Source organism: Mustela nigripes, chromosome 13 (assembly GCF_022355385.1).
Source record: "Mustela nigripes isolate SB6536 chromosome 13, MUSNIG.SB6536, whole genome shotgun sequence".
NCBI classification, from domain to species: Eukaryota; Metazoa; Chordata; class Mammalia; order Carnivora; family Mustelidae; genus Mustela; species Mustela nigripes.
Genome location: NC_081569.1, coordinates 67,914,613 through 67,937,723, shown reverse-complemented (window position 1 = coordinate 67,937,723; position 23,111 = coordinate 67,914,613). Strand labels below are relative to the sequence as shown.

General features: G+C 38.1%; 1 protein-coding gene across 3 annotated transcripts in view; it reads left to right on the top strand.

The window, feature by feature from the left end:
- Positions 1–23,111, top strand: part of ATP8B4 (ATPase phospholipid transporting 8B4 (putative)) — a 255,071-nt gene that overhangs the window by 133,725 nt on the left and 98,235 nt on the right. For all 3 annotated transcript variants that reach the window (XM_059372800.1, XM_059372801.1, XM_059372802.1), the window contains exons 8-11: positions 909–979; positions 5,008–5,090; positions 14,867–15,025; positions 21,159–21,247. In XM_059372800.1, coding sequence (XP_059228783.1) covers positions 909–979; positions 5,008–5,090; positions 14,867–15,025; positions 21,159–21,247 — 402 coding nt within the window. The remainder of the gene's footprint in view (positions 1–908; positions 980–5,007; positions 5,091–14,866; positions 15,026–21,158; positions 21,248–23,111) is intronic.

The following is a 23,111-nucleotide window of genomic DNA, read 5'->3' as shown; positions in this document are numbered from 1 at the left end:
ATTTGCCTCTGGAAATTTGTGCTATTGATAAGGTAACCTCCCTGTTTAGGTCTCTAGGACATCTTGTAGAGCAAGGGAGATTCCTGTTCTGCAGGATTGCGATCCCTGCAAGTTAACTATTTATCGTTTTATGACGATCAGGGCTGCCTGAGGGATGCTACACATATGGAGGGGAGCGGGTGAAGAGGGGGTGCAAGGCGCCAGCTTTTGCTTTGTCCTCAGCCAGCCTCCTGCTCCCTCATCACCACAACTTGGTTTCTGAATGTTTTCTGCCGTTTTTTGGAGCATTTTCTATTCTTTCTTGCCTCTTGCTTAGCCCCTATTTTATTTTCTCTTTTCTCTTTTTTATACCCCATCATTTTTTTCTTACATTTTAAATTTTTTCTTTTAATTTTTCTTGTTAAATTTTCCTTGCCTGCTTTATTTTTTTCCCCTATGGTTTTCCATTCATTCCTACTTTAATTCTATCCTTTCCCTGTCAGCTTTCCCTGCTTGTTACTTTTAAGTCATAATACAGAGAATTAAAGTATGTGTATGGAAACATTTCCAATTATCTCACTTATTGGGGAAAATTTTATATTTTCCATTAATAATTATCAAGATGAGAATGTAGAATTATATCTATTTCTTGCAAAAAAAAAAGTAAATGAAGTGGCTATTAATTTATATGATATCCCCTGCTCTTGCTTATATTCTGATGTTGAAGGGGTGGACCCAACAGGAACAGGGAAGGAGAGGGAAGATTTGATTTGGGGCATATATGGCAGAGAGGTAGAACAGGATTTTACCTCTCTCACTTTTTTAATCTAAGGCTCTCCTGGCTCATTAGTTAGTAGAGGTAGTATAACAAAGAAGGGTTTCAACCAGTCTTCCCTTCTCATATATTCTTTATGATTTTTTTTTAATAGGCTGATCTGCTTCTTCTATCAAGTAGTGAGCCACATGGCCTCTGTTATATTGAAACTGCTGAGCTTGATGGGTAAGTTTTTAAAGTTAGAATAATTATTTAGATTGGTTTTTAATTTAGTAGTAATAGCTTTAGGAACAGTATTCAATATAAACCTTATTCTTCATTTAATTTTCGTGGAACAAATGAGAGTCTAACTTGCAAATTCCATTTGTTAATTACTTTGTGGCTCCTTTGAAAGCTCTGTCTTTTTCTCTTCAATTTATTTTCTTTCCAAAGCAGTAAGTTATACATGTCTGTGTGAATTATTGTATAGGACTCTTTATTCATATTCCTTAGAAAAGTTTTGTTTTAGGTTTTTTTTTTTTTTTACTTTTATATGATTCTCCAAGGAAAATTAGAGGAGTATTGATGAGTTTCTGAGGAAAGAAGCATTGATATTACTTTAGAAGGCAATCTTTTGGAACTGGGTGAAATGAAGGTGAAGAAAGAAGAGAGAAATGGAGTTCTGACATTAATGTTAATCAAAAAATTTAGTTATAGGGAACATAGCAGTTCTGTTTCAGTGGATTCAATATGTCTGGCTGGCATAAAAACATTTATTGGATGTTTACACTTTAAAAGTACTATTACATTCTTTAGATGGATTTTATTACTTAATTCTGATGTAGGTAGTATATACGTCCCATTGTATAGTTGACAAGGCTTAGAGATACTAAGTAATTTACTCCAAATTTCTCAAAAACGAGGCCAGTACTCATGCCTGATAGTCTGACAAAAAAGCCCCTGGTTTTAACTGCTGCCTCCTAAATCATTGTTCTATGGGGCTATTCAAATGGAGTGTGACATGTGTGATCCTACCCTTGGTTTGGGCAGAACCTAAAATAGTGCTGAGAGGGAAATTTATGACACTACATGTATATACTTGAAAAGAAAAAGTCTTAAATATTCCAGTGTTCCATCTCAAGAACCTAGAAAATACTGGCATAAACCCAAAGCAAGCAGGAGGAAGGAGATAAAGACAAGAGCAGAAATCAATGAACTTGAAAACCGAAAACAAGAAGTGGAAAATTAACACAACAAAGAGTTGATTCTTTGAAAACATCAATAAACTTTATAAACCTCAGGAAGACTGAAAAAGGAAAAAAGACACAAAATAACAATATCATGAATGAACTGGGGATATTATGACAGATCATTAAGATATCAGAAGGATAAGGAAATCCTACAAGCAACTTTATACACATAAATTTAACAACTTGAAGTAGACCAAGTCATCAAAAAACAAACTACCACAACTAATTCAATATGAAATAGACAATCTGAATAGCCCTGTAACTATTAAGGAAATTGAATTCAAATGTAAAACATAAAACTATAAAAGTTTTAGGGAAAAGCATAGGAGAAAATCTTCAAGATCTAGGGCTAGTCAGAGTTTTTAGTCTCATGGTTCACCTCCCCTTCCAATTTCCCCCAATTCCCTTCTCTTCTCTAACTTCCCTTATCCTCCCATAACAGGGTAATTTGATAAACTAGACTTCATGAAATCATTCAAAAATTGCTGAAATTTTTGAAATCATTCAAAAATTTTGCTGTGCTAAAGGCCCTATTATGAAAAATTAAGCTATAGACTAGGAGAAAATATTTACAAACCATCTATCTGACAAAGGATTTTTATCTTGAATGTATGGAAATTGCACAAAACTCAATCCTAAAAACACAATCCAATTAGAAAATTTGCAAATAATATGAAGGGACGTTTCACCAGACATGACATGCAGATGGCAAATAAGCATATAAAAAAAATGTTCAACATCATTAGCTGTTAGGGACATTAAAATTCAGACCATGAGGAGATACATACCTATCAGAATGGCTAAACTTAAAAACAGTGACAACTCCCAATGCTGGCAAGGATGTAGTGTAGAGAAAGAGTATCACTCACACATTGTTGATGGGAATGTAAAATACTACCATCACTCTGGAAAATAGGTTGGCAGTTTCTTAAGAAGCCAAACACACGACTACCAGATAACCCAGCAATTTTACTCGTGGGCATTTAATCCCACAGAAATGAAGACTTATGTTTACACAAAAACTTGTACGCAGATGTTTATGGCAGCCTTATGTGTGACATCCACAAATTAGAAAGAACTTATATGTCCTTTAACAGGTCAAACAAACTATCCATATCATGGAACACTATTGAGCAATAAAAAAATAATGAAATATGAATACATAGAAAAACCTGGAGAAATCTTCAGATGATTATGTTGAGTAAAAAAAGGCCCCTAAAGGTCACATACCATATTATTTTACTTATATAACATTCTTGAAATGGCAAAACTGTAGAAAGGGACCACTGGTCAGTGGTTACCAGGAATTAAAGATGGGCTGGAAGGGGCTGGGAAGTGGGTGCGTCTACAAGGGGTAACCTAAGAAATCCTTGTGATGGAAATGTTCCCCATCTTGACTATGTCAGTTTCAGTTGTGATATTGTGATATTGTAATACAGTTTTGCAAATGTTACCATTAAGGGCAACTGAGTAAAGGGTACACAGGATTTTTTCTATTCTTACACTGAAAATCTTTTTGAAGTTTGAAGTCAAGATAATGAAGCATGTTAAGGAAGAAAGAGTATGGCATGACACAAGATATTAATCAGGAGTCTTGGCAAATTTTTAAAAATCAGTAAGTTCTATGTGTGATTATGCTTTCCTTTAATTTTCTGCATCTGAAGATGGAAGTGAGATATTGAAGAGAATCCTGAGGAAGTAACCTAAAATGATGATAAACCTTGCTGAATGACATGATGTGTAGAACTGGGTTAAGGAATGAGGGCTGTCTGGCCTAGATGGTGTCACTGAACGTTTCAATTATTTGAAAAATTTGTTTAAATGAATGGATTATGAAGTTCTTCTTGAGTATCTCAACCCCTACATATTTCTGCATCCTAGGAACTGATAGATTTGGCAATTAGTGATCCATGAGATTACTATTTAGCAAATTAACTTCAATTATATATCCAAATTAGTGTTTCCTGGAGAAAGCTATTTAACCAAAGGGTATTCCTTGGGTTGATTTCATGTTGTCTTAATATCATCGTGAAGTTCATTTACAGGAAATTTAAATTAAGTGCCCTCTCGAGTGTCTGCTTCTTGGTTCTCTAAATTCAGTTATTTCATGGTTTGTACTTACAAATGGTGATGTTTGCTTTTTACCTACCACTTGTTTCCTTCAAGAGAACAGTAACCCTTGTGGGGGCAGCACTGAATCTCATGGGTGACTATGGTATGTATTCAAATCAGTCTTTGTTGACAGAATGAACTCACTGCTAAACACTTCCATAAAAGATAGAACTCTGACAGATGATGTTAAGCTACAGTAGAAGACAATTAGGTTGAACTCAGTGAGAATACTGGCATGACAAGCCCTTGTATGCAAGATGTGAGCAATGGCCATAGAATTATGACAGCTGGTCATTTCATGAATACCTCAGGGCCATCCATCCAATGTATGTGTGGTTCTGCCTAGAAGTAGATGACCAGCTCACTGTGACCTGCTGAATTACTGTCTGGTTGTATGATCCCAGACTTATAGGATTTTTGGCTTGATTTTCCATGAGAAAGAAAGCTGTATTCCTTTTCCCATTTTAATTTCAGCTACTGTGAAATTAGCCATGACCATCTTTTACAACTAAAATTCCTATGTAGATAGTAGACTCCAGAGTGATACTGGCCTCTTTTATCTGGGCAACTGTGTTCCCATTCCTAATATGTTTTGTAACTCATGCATGATGTCTGAGTGGATTTGAATGAAACCATATTTATTATATCCTCTGTTCTTTCAAATAACAAAACAGATTACTGTTTGTTGTTATAGAGATGTGCCATGTGTGGAATGCCAACTCTTAGGAGCATGCAAAGCCCTGTCCACTTTACCGAGTCCACTTGACTGAGAGGTGTGAATGACATTTGAAGGGCGTTTCTTGAATCTCTTCTGTTGGATTTTGCATGTGCTGCTCCTGCCTGATTACTTTATGTAAGATGCTGTTGGGCTGTTCCATATAAAAACTCATGTCCTGTCAATTAATTTCACAGGGAAACAAACCTTAAAGTCCGCCACGCACTATCAGTTACCTCAGAGCTTGGAGCAGACTTTAGCAGACTTGCAAAATTTGATGGTAAGTGTTTAAAACTGAAAAACAAAAACCTCAAAACCCAAAAGTCATAGAACTAATTATCCGAAATCCAATTCATGTTCCTTTTTATTTGGTGGAAGGACATAAAATTCTGCAGGCATCAAAGCCTATAATCTCTTCTCACGCTAAAGAGTAAAAATGTTTACCAAGGGGATAGTGGCTTTATAAATTCATTGTTCATTTCATCCTTGTTCCGGTAGATCTCATTTCCTCTAGTCCCACAGTACCCTTTCCTTGCCTGACCTTGGCCTCTCTGGGGCCCTGTGCAGATTTGCTGAGCATGAACACAGTCCACACTTATATTTCTAACACTAGGTGTAGCCATCCATCCCTTCTCTGGCTCCTTAACAAAGACCAAATCCTGGGACACCTGGATGACTCAGTGTGTTAGGGCCTCTGCCTTTGGCTCAGGTTATGATCTCAGGGTCCTGGGATCGAGACCTGCATCGGGCTCTCTGTTCAACAGGGACCCTGCTTCCTTCTATCTGTCTGCCTCTCTGCCTACTTGTGATCTCTGTCAAATAAATAAACAAAATCTTCAAAGACCAAATACTAGACTACAGACATCACCAAGATGATAATCCAGCCTCATGTATTTCTGTATTGTGCAAAATGCTCGGCATAATGTCTTAAATGTAGAAAGTATTCAGGAAGAACATTCTGGTTTATTAATCAGTCGCTTTTTATTTTAGACCATGGTTTCGTCATCACCTTCTTCGCACCACTCAACCCAGTCCCTTCTTCTCAGCATGGGGAAACATTTCTGCCTGTTCTATTCCAGCTTGGTCTTTTTCTTTTCTGTTAAAGCTCTCACAGAGAAACAAAATCCTTCAGAAGTCAAAGGGAAGAACCACTAGTGACAGGACTGTAGGCACCATGACAAGCTTTGGGAGAATCTTTGGGGTCTTCCTCCCATTGCTCAGTGATCTCTAGTTTTACACACTTGTATGTCTGGCCTTGAATATCAATATTTCCATATAGATTGTTTTTTTTTTAATTTTGTTTTATTTTTTTTCAGTGTTCCACATTTCATTATTTATGCATCACACCCAGTGCTCCATGCAATATGTGCTGTCCTTAATACCCACCACCAGGCTCACCGCCCCCCACTGCCCCCAAACCCTCAGTTTGTTTCTCAGAGTCCACAGTCTCTCATGGTTTGTCTCCCCCTCCAGTTTCCCCCAACTCACTTCTCTGCTTCATCTCCCAATGAAACCATGTGATAATTGACTCTCTCTGCTTATTTCACTCAGCATACTCTCTTGTAGTCCCATCCATGTTGATACAAAAGTTGGGTATTCACCTTTCTGATGGAGGCATAATACTCCGTTGTATATGTGGACCATATCTTCTTTATCCATTCAACTGTTGAAAGGCATCTTGGTTCTTTCCACAGTTTGGTGACTGTGACCATTGCTGCTATGAACATTGGGGTACAGGTGGTCCTTCTCTTTATTTATTAATGAATCTTTGAGTTCGAGACTATCATCCAAATGTTTTCTTTTGAATCCACCAAAGAAAAATGTGGTCAAGGGTCTTAGCATGATCCAATGAGTTAAAGTGCAGGCAAATTTTTATTATAAAATTTACCCAATGCACAGCTTAGAGTTTATATTGCCTGTACTTTGCATTCACCTATAAATTCTGCCTGGATTCTGTTAATATTTTGATCTCTTAAATGAGTACTGTTATAATACAGGTTTATAGAAAAAAATACTCCTCTAGTTTGGAATTTAAGTCAGGGGAATAGCCAGGAAACTTTGAATTGCCCAAGAAATACTTTGATTAGAGTAATACAAATTACAATATTTTCTACTAAGTAATTTTTTCAATGAAATTTTACTGTTCTAAGAATCCAACAAAAGTAAGTTGTGTTCATGAATCAAAATACTAGCTTAATATATTTCATGGAATGTTTACGAAGTCCTAAAAGGGCAACCTAAATATAATTTCCCATTAATAATTTCTTTCTTGGCAGAACTGTACATTTTTTCCTCTATCAACCTATGAAGGAGTAAAAATTTATGCTTTTTGGTTTTCTTTAACATAAAAAGGCAGAAAATGCTTGTTAAAATTACCTAGTTTACTTTCTCTGATAGTGGCACAGACAGCCTCTACTGTGGTTCAGTTCAGCCAACCCTGAAATAGTTGTGTAAACAGTAGAAGGTTATTTCTTGCTCATGTCACATTCTGAGATTAGGTCAGGTAGCCTTCTCCATCTTAGACCCATGGTGCCTAGACTAATAGCCTCTAAGTTTACCACATTAAAACAATGACTAGATGAGGGGACATGCTGACTTTTACCTGCTTCTTCCTCTCACGTTTCACTAGCCAGCATGAGCCACATGGGCCTGACCTAACTGCAAGGGAGGCTGGGAAATAAGAAGGAGGTGTATTTGTTGAGCACTGTCTTTACTGTACTCTCCATGAACTCTGATCATAGGTCACTGCCAAGATAGGATATCAAGGGCCAGGATGGCAGAAGGTTGATTTCTTACATGCAACTGCGGGAATGGAGCCACGAATCCTTCTTAGTCAGAATATGACTCCTCTTATTCTCAATCCCCTCTACCCCGTTCAGCTTTTCCTTTTTCTCATAGCAGATATCACTATCTGACATACTCCATAACTTGCTTATTTTCTAAGCAAGTTTCTATTGTCCATCTCTACTTGCTGCAATGCAAACTGCACAGGGATCTTTGTTTTGCTCACTGATAGATAACCCGTTCCTAGAACAATGCCTAGTGTATAGTAGGTGCTCAAGAAATACTTGTTCAGTGCATGAATAAATAGTTACAAATACCAGAAATTAGAGGGCAGGATCAACATCAGGCCCCAGAAAGCCAGGGAAGAGGGGCCCAAGGTAAAGGGATTGGGAATGGTGGGTGGAAGGATGGAGTGAGACAGAAGCTTCCTGATGGGAACTTGCAGGATAAAGCAAGAGGCTGGGTCCCCTCCTCTTGGAAGATAGGCGGCTGAGAGAGGGATCATCTGATGTGGTGGTTTTATAATGTCTTTTCTTCAGAATCCCTTTTAAACAAAATTTAACACAGAAGCCCAAAATGTAAGCCCATACAAGTGGTGCTGCTCAGACTGAGGCAAGAAAACATTTCCTCACCTAAAACAGTTTCTTTCTCACAGATGGGGTATCCTGAAAGATTAAGAAACTTGCTTATATATAAACTAGTCTTTTTAAATATGTCATACAATTTATTTTTAAAGTGTGTTAACAGTTATTACTAGATGTGGCTTGAATTTGCTTCACAGAGCATAGGTAACTCAACAAATCTGTCATATAATTGTTTTCTCAAAGACAACACAGACTTCTCTTTTTTCTTCTAGTCATTTATACTTAAACTGTGGTCACTTCTCAGAAAACACATAATCCCAAATTCATAAGGCTGGTATACTTTTGGGCTAAGAACCAGATTTTTGCTGAATTTGCTCTTCCATTCTTAAATTTTGGGTTGAATTTCAATCTACCTTAAAGTTTCCTGTTTCCAAGAAAGCATCTTGAAATGGATAGAGGGATTAAGGGGAAATGAATTAGATACAATATACAAATTAGATTTCCCCTATTAGCAGCCAAATTTAAAGCCCAAGAGGGTGATGTAAGATGTGGTATGGAAAGTCTTAAAAGAGATGGGACACTTAGTAAACACTAAATTCTTCCCATGAATGCTCTTGCTTTTAAGCCCTAGTTTAGGCATGTTCTTTTCAGCATCTCCCTGAATCTCGGACACATGCAGTCACATATTATACACTGTATACACACATTTCTTTACCCAGGCCACTGTTTCCTTCCTTTCTTCCTTTCCTCTCGTTTGGCATTCTTTCTTACTGTTTTCATCTTCCTCTTCCAGTCCTTTTTTTAGTTTACTTATGTTAGCTCTGTACATGCATTATCTAGTTTTCTGTAATTCTTCATCTTTTCTCTTTCCATCCCTCTGTCCATATTAATTAGCTTATGAAGTTTATTTATTAAGCATCCCCTAGGGACAAGATGCCATACAAACTGTGTAGGATTATAAAATATCTCCATATGTATTATCTGGTTTCTTTTGATCCTTTTACTATGTTCTTTTCCTACTCCCTCTTTTTTTTTTTTTTTGTCTTCTCTGTCTACCTTTGTTGTAATGGGTATTGGTAGATTTTAGGTTTTCCTCTGGGGACTAGAAAAAACTTCCTTGAGTCATGGGAATTAAAACCACATACTGCATCCTTTAGTTTAAACTAAAAGCATGATATCAACATTGTGTACATTTGGAAATGCCCTGACTAGCTGTGGCATGGTCTAATAGATGAGACAGAGATGTGAGGCACACCCTTTCCCATGCTCTGTCTGGGCTAAGTATATCTTTTAGCTTGTGACTTCTGGGCAAATCTGGGTATGGTATTATTTTTGCTTCTAGTTACCATGTGGTTTTTCTTCTGAGGCTTGGCCAGAATACTTTCTCTAGGACCAAACTACAGCTTTTTGTTCTTGAAGCATAAGTGCACATCTTCTACGTATTTGAAGACCTCAGTTTCCCAATGCTATTCCTAGAGAAGTCCCCCCTGTGGACCCTAAGGCTCAAAACTGAGAGGGGGAGGTCCTTAGGATATCCCTTGTGAGTCTCCCTCGCTTCCCATCTTTGCACCCAAACCCAAGGATAGCGTCTTGCTGGTGGCTTCCTTAGGGCTTTCATTCATTCTTTTCTTTCATTCATTCTCTCAGTCACCTACCTGTTCATTTACTTAGTAAATGTATCTTTAACATGATGACAAGGTTTTAGCTAAGCCTGCAGATACAGTGGTTGATAAGACAGACTCAGGCCTTGCATTCATAGATAGAGCCCAAGCCCAGCAGAGAAGACAGACTTGAATAAATCCTCGTTCCCAAAGAAGCCTTTAATTAGGTAAAGGTCCTAAAGTTCTCAGGCCTTCAGCATGAGATTGACACGAGGCACTGTGCTAAGTAACTGCACACATTATCTTATGAAATCCTTATAACTCTGGGATGAAGAGATTATTATTACCTCCAGGTTATGGGCGAGGAATCTGAGACTCAGATACATTGAAAGCTTTTTCCAATGCCACATGGTGACTAAGTGAAGGAGCCAGAACATGAACCGAAGATTGCTGGCAAAGCCTATACTATGGAAGGCCATAAGAGGCTGTAAACTACAAGAAAGGCAGCATTGGGGGGCACCTGGGTGGCTCAGTGGGTTAAAGCCTCTGCCTTTGGCTCAGGTCATGATCCTAGGGTTCTGGGATCAAGTCCCGCATCTCTGCTCTCCTCTCCCTCTCTTTGCCTGCCTCTCTGCCTACTTGTGATCTCTGTCTGTCAAATAAATAAATAAAATCTTAAAAAAAAAAGGCAGCATTGGAGAGGGAGGGGATTAGCATGACAACTTAGCTAGGATCAGGATAAGAAATAAATTTTAAGAATACTCTGAATCTAAAGATACAAAATTAATTACCAGCGATCCAGTCCATCTAGGACTCAGATGGCATCATATTTTTAAAGAGCAGCAATGTTCTCAGTGATCTTGAATGTCAGGATTCCTGACAAGATAGTATAGAAGAGTTGGCCAAATAAAGGAGAGTACATACAAGATAGTTTTGAGTTTTGGTAGGTAAACCTTTTTATTTAAAAAATTGTCACATAAATATTTTCATTTATTGAAAACATCAGGATATAACTGATACATTGTTAAATTTTGTAATAAAAAAACTTGATCTGATATTAGAACAAGTATAAAAATAGAGTGAGCCTCAATTTTTCATGTTAAAGTCTTACGCAGATAGAAAAGGTTTTTATAAATAAGTAACTGGAGATAGTTGTCAATTATGCATTTATAAACTGGCCATTTTTATGCCTTGGGGAAAGCCCTAGATGTAAATTATCCAAATGTGTTTAAGAATCTGTTGCATATTCTTACTGACTGGACTAGGATCTGTTTTTTTGCAGCTTATGACAAGTTTACATATTTTGTATGACTCTTAATACTGAGTTCTGAATCAGGGAAAGGTTGACTCTTTATTTCAGGAATCTTTGTGTATTTTGTGGTCCTTTCTAAAGAATAGCATGTGTGTAATTCAAATACACAAACACAAGCATGTCTTTTTGGTTAAAAAAAAAAAAGCTTGATTAACATCTTAAGACTTTTTACTTACTAGATACTTTCCCATTCACCTGGACAGAAGCACAGCCCAACTAATAACTTCTCTCTTTACTGCTAGCATTTATATGGCAATTATGGTAGCAATGATGGGTGGCTGAAGCTTGAAGTTTGAAGAATGAAGAGGTTTTAGAGAATAGAAAGGTGATACTCTTCTTTGTAAGAAAAAAAAATATATATTTATCACATCATTAGAACAACAATAATGGGCATTCTTTTAAACTCTGAGAAACTCTTGACTGGAGAAACTCTTGTGGCAATGATGATGATGTCTTGTTCAATAGATAATTTGCCTTATTAAAGAGTTGCCATGCAGATAATCAAGAAATATTGTTAATAATAATACATAGAAAGAAATAAAGCCAGCTTCTCTGGAAAATGATGGAGTATTGGGTACTGAGTTCCATTTTCATGATAAACTATAGATTTCCACTTTGAGATAATGCTCTAGCTGAAGAAGGTTGATAGGTTGATAGTCAACCCCAAACCCAGAGGACTCAGTTTAGAGTGCTGAGGGAGGTTGAGAATGATACCTTGTGAATTTTGTTTAGGGTGGACCTAGAACATTTCGGTGTGATTGTGAACTGAGTGACTTGATCTCTGCTTTCTTGTCTGTTCTCTTCAGGGGGCAAACAAGTAAACAAGGTAGTTTGATGATATTTCTTTTTCATTATTGACATGATTTTTTCCCATTTGCTTTATCTCCCATTTAAGATGTTTAGAGCACAAAGTCATGTTTTCAGTGAACAACTGCCTGAGAGAAAATGCCGTTTTCCCTAAACTGTCTTCGCATCCATTGTCAAACTGTTTACTGCCTCTAATTTTTCTAGGATACTATTAGGAAAAGGTAGAAGGGTCTTACGTTTTCCCCTACTCCTTATTGTGCTTTATGGTTAGAGTATGTATTTGATTACTTCTAATGCACTTTAAAGGTTCTCACTTTTGTCTCCAGATCTATTTGTATCTTTTTAGAGTTAGATCAACCTAAGCCTCCCAAGATGGCGAGGCTGTTAGGCCTTCCAGTCCTCTTTGTCATTATTACCATGGAAATATACCCACTTCTTTCATTTATCTTAGATCTACTTTAGCTCCCCTCTCATTTCCGTACTTCTCGTAAAGCCATATGAATTTTTTTTGCCGTCTCTCCAACAAATATTTATTGTGTAGTCATTATGGTAAGTTATGGAATAGAGAAATTAATACAGTGCTCCCTTCAGAGGAAACGAGTCACTCTTTCTTAGAAAAGGGAAGAATAGAAGTTTGGAAGTGTTTGATGCTAACAAGCCCAAGAAAGGGGAGGCTGAGCACTTCTGAAGACAAAATATGTAGTTTGGTTTTGTCCCCCCCACCCATTTTGTTTTGACCAGGGTCTGTATTTAGTACTTAAATCAGTGGGACTACACTCTTTGAGAAAGCCTGAATTGGGGCTTGGCCTTCAAGAGCTTAGGCAGAACACTTTGGCCTTACTGCCTGTTCCTGTCTAGAACCACACCCTTGGTGTCAGGCCAGAAGTGGATGAGCCTTGAGGCTAGGGAGGAGTGAGCCAACATGTTCAAGGCTGTATTTGTCTCCATGTCAGTCACTGCTTGCGACAATAAAAATGACCAAATGAGCCTGTTTCTTATATTCCTTTTGGCAGGGCCTGGGTATCATGTTGTTTTTGCAGAAAACACATTTTTATTTATTTATTTATTTATTTATTGGTGACCAACTTTGAAGACTCGAGAAATTGAGTCTTTGGTCAGAAACTAGAATAAGTTCTAAGGGTTGCTCTCACCCAATATTTTTGTAGGTTTTGCTGGTGATATTAAATTTAAGCTTCTGCAATTTTTAAGAATTAAAATTATTGGTCAAGAAGAAAAAGGTAACGAATTCTTAGAATTTAGAAGAAAAATCCCCTCTTCCACAACCTAATTGTCCAAACAAGTTGGGCCAGCTGAAGTCAATCTCAATTTACTTTTTAATATGAGTGATAGGCTATAATGGGAGCAACCAGAATTTAACTACATCCCTTTGTATGAAGAATGACTTTGTACAGGTTGTCTAGCCTTGCCCACATCCTCTTGCCAGCACTCTGATGTACTGGTAGATGTCTGGGAAGTTGCCAGAGAATGTTGTTGAGTTGGGGCTGTTTAGGCAGCAATTTTGTTACAACTGGGGAAGGGAAAATGGAGTTTGGAAAAAGTAGTCCTAAGGGCTGGAGTCCTTCACTCCTTTTTGTTTCTTGTTTGTTTTTATATTTTTCATGCAAGATCCAATGTTAGTGATCTGGTTGGTCAGGAGTGATCAGGCCATGTGAAAACTGGCTGCTGTCATCTCTAAGAGCTTTAAAAGGAACAAATACCATTGCAGGAAGGAAGGGTGTCCATGTAAGCCCCTAAGTTCAGGTGCTCAGTCAGTGGTGTGAGTACTACAGAGGGTCTCTAGGGTGGGCTGGTCTCCTTTCTCTTCAGTCAGTGCTGAAGACTTCTTTCTTAAGTTTCAAATGTCATTTTTCAGGTTCCAACTTATACTTTTGGGTTTGATTAAATCCATGTATTTTTATTGTTCTTGAGAGGTGCTAATCTCACCCCTGAGTTGTGTTTGAGCCCATCTGGATCTATCCACTGCCTTCTTTTTTTATTCCTTCCTCTTTTCCTTCATCTCTCCCTCTGTCTTTCAAGTCTTAGTGCTCATTTCTTATGAAAGTTTAACCCCAACCATTTGTAATGCAAACGTATTTAATCTAATAGTTTTAGGTTTTGACAGGGTCCCTGCAACATTATTTCTGGTTTCGCTTTCTGTCAAAAGAACTCCTACTCTGAAAGTGTATTTTCTTATTGTAATAATGGAACGAATTGATTTATTGATTTGGAATGGGCATACCCTTGGTTTGGAATGGGCCTGGAATTAAAAAAAACTAGAAATGTCTTCTGGCCAGGTTGGGACAAGTTATATGGTAGCTTTGAGGGTCCCCAGAACTCTGCATCTAATCAAGATAAGAAGTATACAACAGCTGAAAGGAATCACATGCATTCTCAGACACATGTGGCATACAAGTCCTAGGTTTCCAGGGGGAGGAACATCATAGGACCCCCTCCCCCGCCCCCGAATTATTGATGATGAGCCTAGAAAGACCTAATTAACTTTGGTTGTGAAGCTGGAAGTGTGCCATCTTAACCTATTTGAAAATTCACATTAAGTAAAAAGAGAGGAAGAAAAACTTTTAAGATAATCCCTGCTTTATGTTTTCAGAAATCATTGCTGCAAACTAGACGTAGAGGGAGTGATTTTTATTTAAGGAAAAAAAATCCATGGCTCTCAAGTTTTTCATTCTTACTTGAAAGTGCAGAAAGCTGTGTTAAAACTCTTGATAGATTTCCATCTTTGTACCCCTGCCCTCCAGAAGACTGCCCCCGCTTGCCACCCCCGCCACCACCAAGCTTATTTTTTCTAGCACAGTCTTGTATACATAGCATTGCCCTGTCAAAAAGAGAAGGAAAGTAAAAATATGCTGTGTATTAGAAGGAGGGTGGTAACACAGTATGGTGGACTGCTAAAGAGAGTTTGAGGTCAGTCATAAACAGGGTTTCGTTTTTGTTTTTTATTTTACAGGGATTGTTGTCTGTGAGGCGCCCAACAACAAATTAGATAAATTCGTGGGAGTTCTCTCCTGGAAGGACAGCAAGCACACACTCAACAATGAGAATGTAATCCTGAGGGGCTGCATCCTGAGAAATACCAGCTGGTGTTTTGGAATGGTTATTTTTGCAGGTACCGCTGACTGCCCCGGGTTGGTCATGGGGGAGCCTGTCCTGAGGTGTGCCTGGGCTGTCCTCACCTCTCCAGGTTGGATGAGGAAGGTGCTTTTGTTCCACTCAAGGTGCTGCTCTGGGCTGATAGCAGAGGGTAGCACCACTGCCCTGGGAATAGTCTGGACTGGGTGGGGGCTGCTGTGTGAGGAACCACTGGCATTAGGAACCCATTTTTTTTTTTTTTAAAGATTTTTTTTTTTTTTTTTTTTGACAGAGAGAGATCACAAGTAGGCAGAGAGGCAGGCCAAGAGAGAGGAAGAGAAGAAGCAGGCTCCCCCTGAGCAGAGAGCACAATGGGGGCCTTGATCCCAGGACCCTGAGTTCATGACCCGAGCTGAAGGCAGAGGCTTTAACCCACTGAGCCACCCAGATGCCCCCAGGAACCCATTCTTAAGGGGTGCTTGGGCTTTAGTTGCTTGGTAGTTGTTAGATACTGTTTAATTTCTCTTTCTTGAACTTCATCTCTATCACTCCCATTATGTATATATGAATCTATCTGCCTTTAAAGTGGGGGAAGTGTGTGAAAGAAGCCCCCCCGCCCCACATTGCTCTGCTGTTAATTTTGTAGTTTGCAGAGGTCAAGCGACCATTTTGGAAGAGATTTCTTGGAGATCCTGCAATCATTTCTGTTTATACTCTGTAGCTTCTTCTACTATTTGTCAGCACCACAGTGGGGCCTGGAAAGACTGTGCAGGACAGAAGGGAGGGGGTAGGAGGCTGGGAGGGAGCGAAAGTGCCTTTTACTCTTCCTGCTGGCCACTTTTCCTGTCTTGACTTTATCTCTACAGGCCCAAGGTGGCATTCTTCTGCGAAGGAAGCTTACAGTAGCTTCATTACATAAAGCCACTCAGATTGTACTCATGGCTTCCATTGCCAGCCCTTGATTTTTAAAAATCCTGTTTATTATGACATCAAATTAAGATGTGTTTTTGGGTCCATTGACTATATGTGCAATCAGAATTGGAATGTTTTTCCTAACTGACTTTCCTCAACAACAACAAATGTTTATTAAAGACTCAAAAGTGTTCCAAACCTAGAAAAGTCCTCTCAATTTCTCCTAAATACTCTCAGCTGTGGGTTTCAGCAAGGCTCTCCCTGCTTGGGGTATTGCCATTGTAAGGTCTTGAGAAATCCCTAGAAGGATGGCAGTATATGGGCTTTTATCTGGGGATGCATCTGCTTTCATGATTTGCTTATCAGATGTTTTTACTCATTAGGGAAGTAAACCTATGGTCACATATTTTCTTATTTGCATCTTTCTTGCATTAAGAAAAAGAGCTAGGCTTAGATATTAGCCTCCACTTATCTTCCCACGTAAGAAGGGGGAGAATTTTTGAAACTCCTTTAGTGGGAAAGGTTCTCCTGGTTTGGTTCCTGTTATCACAGAAGTTGGCTGGCGGGGGGCTTCATCCCAGGAATGGGTTATAGCTCAACGTTGTGTTTACATTTTTGTGAACTTGCTTAGAATGACTAATTCAGGACTATGGCTCAATTACAGCATGTAACATTAGGACAGCTGTGTGAGCCACTCAGGGGCCATGTATTTCTGCAGAAGTTTTGTTCTGGGAGAATGCGCCTACATAGAAGGAAGTGGGATGGTAAACTGAACAGGTCCCCCTCCCCTCCTCAAGAAGTGTATCAGAAAGCTCCCAGAATTAGGATTGGACAGAGCTGGGTTCAGATTTGTTTACCAGCTGTAGGATGTTAAGCCTTAGTTACTTAAACTTCCCAAGCTTTAGTTTCTTCTGCTATAACATGGGGATAATGAGTGCATTAGAGAGTCACTGTGAAGACTCAGGAAGAACATTCATATGGAAGAGGATGCTTGACAAATATTACTTTCTTTCCTTTCCTTCTTCTTCCATCCAGCATCAATTCTGAGTGCACTGCCTGCTTCAAAGACTGAGGAATGGTCTGATGTACTGCTCTTTGATTCTTGGCAGGCAGAGGTGGGGGAATATCCTCTGCTTTTTGTGTTATGGTTAGATGTTCTTCATGGGGCAGATATTTATAAAGCAGAGAATGCCTGCATTGACTTTAGTCTGGGCATGAATGTTAACAGAAAGCTTAGCTAGAACAGTGACAGGTAGAGGAATGGTTGGTTTGGTCAATGTCAGATTTGAACAGATGAGTGTCTCAGAACCTCCAAATCTTAGGACATCTAATTTGGAGAACTAGTTCCAGGTGAACACTTAGATCTTATGAAAGTTATCCTAAATGACTTATTAACTATTCTTTCTCTATTACTCTATAACTATCACTAAGGATTGTGTAAGGAATATAGTTGACATAGACATGGTTTACTCTACAAATCTATAATTTGCAAGGGTCCAATATGCATTAACAGCCAGGCCATGCCTCCCTAGTAATAGCTTTTCTTTCGCTCAAGAGAGGAGGAAGTCTTGTTTCTGAGTGGAGGAGATGTCTTTATTTAAGAAATTCATAGGACTCAGCACCAGTACAGTAGATTTTTTTGTTGGATGTTTTTCATTTGCCCCTCCAGGTCTACTGTCCTATTTTTTTACTCTTCTTTCTGCCTTGGGAAGCTGATTTGTATGGTTTACACTAAGAGGTTTCTTTGAATTTTGACTTGTAGGTAGGCTCTGTCATTGTAATTAGGCTTTCTATTCTCATGGAAAGAGGTCAAAGGTAGAAAGCAGACTGAGATCCTGGTATTTATTCCCCCAGACTTCCTCCGGAAGTAGTCACTTCAGGCTGACTGGGTACTTCAATCTAAAGTCACTCACTTCCTTTCTTTCTTTCTCTTTTGAGTTTGGAAATGTGAGTTTTATTTTATTATTTATTAACATATATTGTATTATTTGCCCCAGGGGCACAGGTCTGTGAATCATCAGTCTTCTACATTTCACAGAACTCACCATAGCCCATACCCTCCCCAATGTCCATCACCCAGACTCTCCATCCCTCCCACTGCCCTTCGCTCTAGCAACCCTCAGTTTGTTTTCTGAGATTAAGAGCCTCTTATGTTTGTCTCCCTCCTGATCCCATCTTGTTTCATTTTTTCCTTCCCTATCTCCCACAAGCCCCCATCCTGCCTCTCAAATTCTTTGTATCCAAGAGATCATATAATTGTTAAAGTCACTCTTTCTTAAAGGCTGCAAACTCTATACTGTCCCTTAGGGTCCAGTAACCACTCCCTTCTAGCTTAGATAGAGAAACATCGTGATTGCTTCTAAGTCTTTGGTTACTGCATGAACATTTTCTTCCCTTGCAACCCCACCCACAGTTTTGTAGAGTCCCTTTTGAATTTTTTTTTTTCTCCAGTTATCCTTTTCCAGTGTGTCATCTATATCCTGTTTGGAATCTGAATGAGTCTTAGTCTTAAATACACATTGATTGAATGAGTCCATGAATTAATGAATTAATGGAGCATTTCATATAGTTTTTAAAATAGTGACAAAGAGCAAAGAACTTCCGAGGTAGTTATATCTGGGTTTGGATTCTGGTTCTGATACTTACTAGACAAGAAATCTTAGGCAAGTTACTTAAATACTTTAAGTTTGTGTCATTATTAGTGAATTAAGGGTAATAATACCTAATTAATTAGATTTTATTGAGTGCGTACTATGTGGCAGGCAATATACTTCTTATTAGTTTCTGATTAAGAATGTGAGCAAAGACAAATGAAGTCCATTCATTCTTGCGGTTTTGACTCCAGTAGAAGTAAGAGACCTTAATCTCAGATATTTGTTGTAATGAATATATAACCTCAAACTGAGATAAGTGCTCTGAAAAAAAAAAAAAAAAGAAAAGAACATGTACTCAAACGAGTTTGTCATAGAGGAATATAAAAAGAAAGAGCAAGCTAATTAAAAGTCACATCGTGGACCATGTCCCTGTATCAGGACTGAAAATGTTGAGGTTAAAAAAACAAAAACAAAAACACAACTTAAGGCCAGTGTGGAGTATAGAGAACATGGACAATATAGATAGACATGTGATGAGAGATGTGGATAGGATCTGGACCATAAAGAGCCTTGTGGTCTGTATCCAGAACTTTGATCTTTATCCTAAGAGCACTGGGAAGAAATTGTTAGGTTTTTCAAACAGATGTGTGTGTGTGTGTGTGTAGTTTGAAAAGTTCAGTATTGCCCATGGTATTTGTAAGGTTGGTAAATAGCAGGTCCTTGAATGAGTAGGTCACTAGGGGTTGGGTGGGGTATGGAGAGTTTTGATAATAACACTAGATCTGAAACTAGGCTGAGTAATAAGTAGGAGCTGAGAAAACAGAGGCTGCTGAGTACAGAAATTCTTTCAAGATCTGTGGCTATGAGTGGAAGAAGAGATGTGTGAATCAGCATCTGTAGATATATTTAGACAAATGTTTAAAAACCCCTAGGTGTGTTCTCTGCTGCTCTGTGTGTATAGGTATGCCTAAGAAATATAAAATTTTAGTACAAAACTGGGGTCTTTGAGTATTTCAGCTTTTACCAATCACAAACTTCATTTTCCCTTGATGATCTTTACCATACAAGAAATGCTTCCCACCCTCAGTGTCCATATGATTTTAATAAACAATTCTGAGAAAATGTGGGTGGTCTCCTTTACACAGCAGTAGTTGGGAATAGGACAGTGGGGTATAATTCCATCTTCAGACTGAATTTTATGAGACCCCAGTCCTTGCTTCCATTTGTATTTTTTTAATTAATTTTTTATTTTTTATAAACATATATTTTTATCCCCAGGGGTATTTTAAGTAAATGAAAGTCTTCTAAGGATGTGCTCATTCTTCCCTGACTTTTAGGATGGGATAAAATTTTACATGTGCCTCTCTCCTTTAATTCTTTCAGTTTTCCTCTCCCCTATATTAAGTGGCTACATGGATTGATGACAATAAGGAGAAGATGATGTGGAGAGGAACAATGGAGGAATCAGATATAATTAAAGCTTAATTGCTTCCATTTAGTGGAATTTCCTTAGCAATATATTCTAATACTCTCTTTTGTTAATCATCTCGTTATCTAACTCGAAGGCAGATAATAATAATTCTTAGAATTACCTGACAGTGGAATACTATGCAGCCATCAAAAGAAATGAAATCTTGCCATTTATGATGACGTGGATGAAACTAGAGGGTATCATGCTTAGTGAAATAAGTCGGTCAGAGAAAGACAATTATCATATGATCTCCCTGATATGAGGAAGTTTAGAGGCAATGTGGGGGATTTGAGGGGGTAGGAAAGAAATAAATGAAACAAGATGGGATCGGGAGGGAGACAAACCGTAAGACTCTTAATCTCACAAAACAAACTGAGGGTTGCCAGGGGGTGGGGGTAAGGAGAGGGTGGTTGGGTTATGGACATTGGGGAGGGTATGTGCTATGGTGAGTGCTGTGAGTATAAACCTGACAATTCACAGACCTATACCTCTGGGACTAATAATACATTATATGTTAATAAAAATTAAAAAATTAAAGAAGAATTACTTGAGCAAGGGACTTAATGAAAATGAGAAAATGCATTTATCTGAAATAAAGCTAACATAAGATTCAATTCCTGCCCTTACAAAAAATGTATATTATCTGCACACTGTGCAATATACAATAAAGGTTTAACTTATATGCTGATGTATTTATTGTTTGCATTTATTCTAGTTTCTCCATAAAGGCACCCCAGATCTTTTTGAGAAACAGATCCAGAATTTGATTTCTGATTTTAACTTTCTATTTTTGATCTCATTGTTCCGAGTTATGTTTATTACTGCATTATTTTTAACATGTCAAATTATTCCTCACTTGGATTGGCCTGTTACCTTTCATTTCTTCAACTAAAACCACAGCCATACACAGCTTTTTGAAAAAATAGCATTTCTCAAATGTTTCAGCTGCAGGTTCTATCTGGATTTGTCCTATTCCAAGGAGACCCATTCTCTTGCAGTCTCCAGGGTTGTTACTAAGCTACCAGTTGAGAATCTTATATAACTTAAAAATGGCCCATGTTCTTAATAAAAGTTACATTATTTTGAAAAACATGTTATTCTCCTTTCAGGAACATTTGACATGATAAGAAATACTAATGGTAGTAATACATCATTAAATCGTTTTAAAGTTGCTATTTAATTTTTTTTGGCAGGTCCTGACACAAAATTAATGCAGAACAGCGGTAAGACAAAGTTTAAGAGGACAAGCATTGATAAACTGTTGAATACTCTAGTACTATGGGTAAGATACTATAACAAAATTAGGGGAAAACACTTGTCATTTTTATTTTAATATATTTCTTACATATGGCTGGGAATTCTTTCAGAATCTTCATTCTTTTTGTGTAATTGGTTTTTGGTTATTTTGCTTCTGGGGCCTAGTTATATTGCCCTCTACTTTCTAGATTATAATTTCACAACCATGGGTGGAATTTTTCATGAGAGGGTAGATAGTGTTTATGGAGGCTGTCATGGTCTTGCAAGTTCTCCATGTTTCAAGTATTTGTTTTTAAAAAAGAAAACATTATTTTTGAGATAGTTCGGTCCTTTTGTTGTCTTACTTTTGCTCATGTCTTCTCAACATAGCTTATGGATGGAGCTGGCTTCATGTGTATGTGACCTGTGTAATTACACAGGTTCCCCACTCAAATGGGCCTCATACTTGGTTTATTCACCTGTCGCCATGTAGAAATTATCAGTAATTTTTGAACAAGGGGTCCCGTATTTTCATTTTGCACTGGGATCCACAAATTGTGTAGCTGGTTCTGCTTATGAATCTTCTAAGGCCCAGGTCACAGTTTTCCTCCTTTGCAAAACTTCTGAACCTCCTTAACATGGGATTATTTCTTTCCTCTGAATTTTTGTTCTTTTCTGCATTTTTTGAAAATTTTTCCTACCATCCATTTATCAGACAGTTGACTATTCCTTGCATGCTACACTTTTGTCAGTTAATCTTGTGCTTCCTCACGCTGTGCATCTGATTGTTATCTGACTTTTTGTGTAATACTGCTTTGCCTCCTTATATTGGAATTAAGTTGGAAGACATTGACTTTAAATATGAGGACAGTGACTTTGAACCAAGCCCCTCCCGCCACCCCAATCACAGACTCACAATCAATTATAAAGAGTCTGAGTTCACTATATATTTATTTGCCTAACTGATATAAGATAGTGGGACTCTGAATAAAGAAAGAAGGACATGAACTCTTACTGGGCACAAAATACTGGGCAGGCTCTGTGTTTTACATTTGGTGTCCTCAGAACTGGGCTTTCCTCCCACTATACCCATCCCCTTGGGGCAGAGACTCCAGGGCCTAGGGGACATGCTTAGCTTGTGTCCCTTCCTAGAATTCCCTATTTAAATGGCCCTAATCCCACTTCTGGGCTTGCATGGAAATTGTATGTATATCCACCACACAGTAAGTCTAAATGAGAATTTATACTATAGGTAAGCCTATAGCCTGATTGTGAAGGAGAGACTATCCCAGCTTTCATACTAGAAAATCAAATAATCCACTGGAGAATTAGAAACTGAGTCCATCCTACTTAGGGCATTTAATGCCAAGTACCACTGGTTTTAATGTTCTTAAAGTAATTCACTTCAATTAATTTGTAGTATTAATCATTGAAATAAAAGAGGATACCATGATACAGGTATCAAATTGGTAGGATTTCAGGAATTTACAATTCTACTTTTCTCTAACACATGGTTTTCTAAGGTACTTGTAAGTCAGGTTTTTCCATATTTTTTTTTCTACATAAATGTCTTCTACATGTATATTTTGTTCATGAATGAATAAAGAGGAAAGTAGTCCTAGAATGCCAGAATATTCCTTCTTGGCGAAAAAAGGAAATAAGTTCAATACATTTCTATTCCCTAGCGCCACTCCTCCCTCAACAGAGGTTGGTCTTGTCTCTTAACACAGTACGACACTTGGCAAAACAAAGTCCCCTGAATCCCTTGTTCGGCTCAGGTCTTACCTATTCACTGACTTTGTGTCTTTCCTTTCCAACGCTGGCATTTGAGTGAACCTTGCTCTCTTTCTAGACACCTCCAAAATGTTTGCTTTGCTAATCCTGATACTAATCCCAATTTAAGAGTTGGC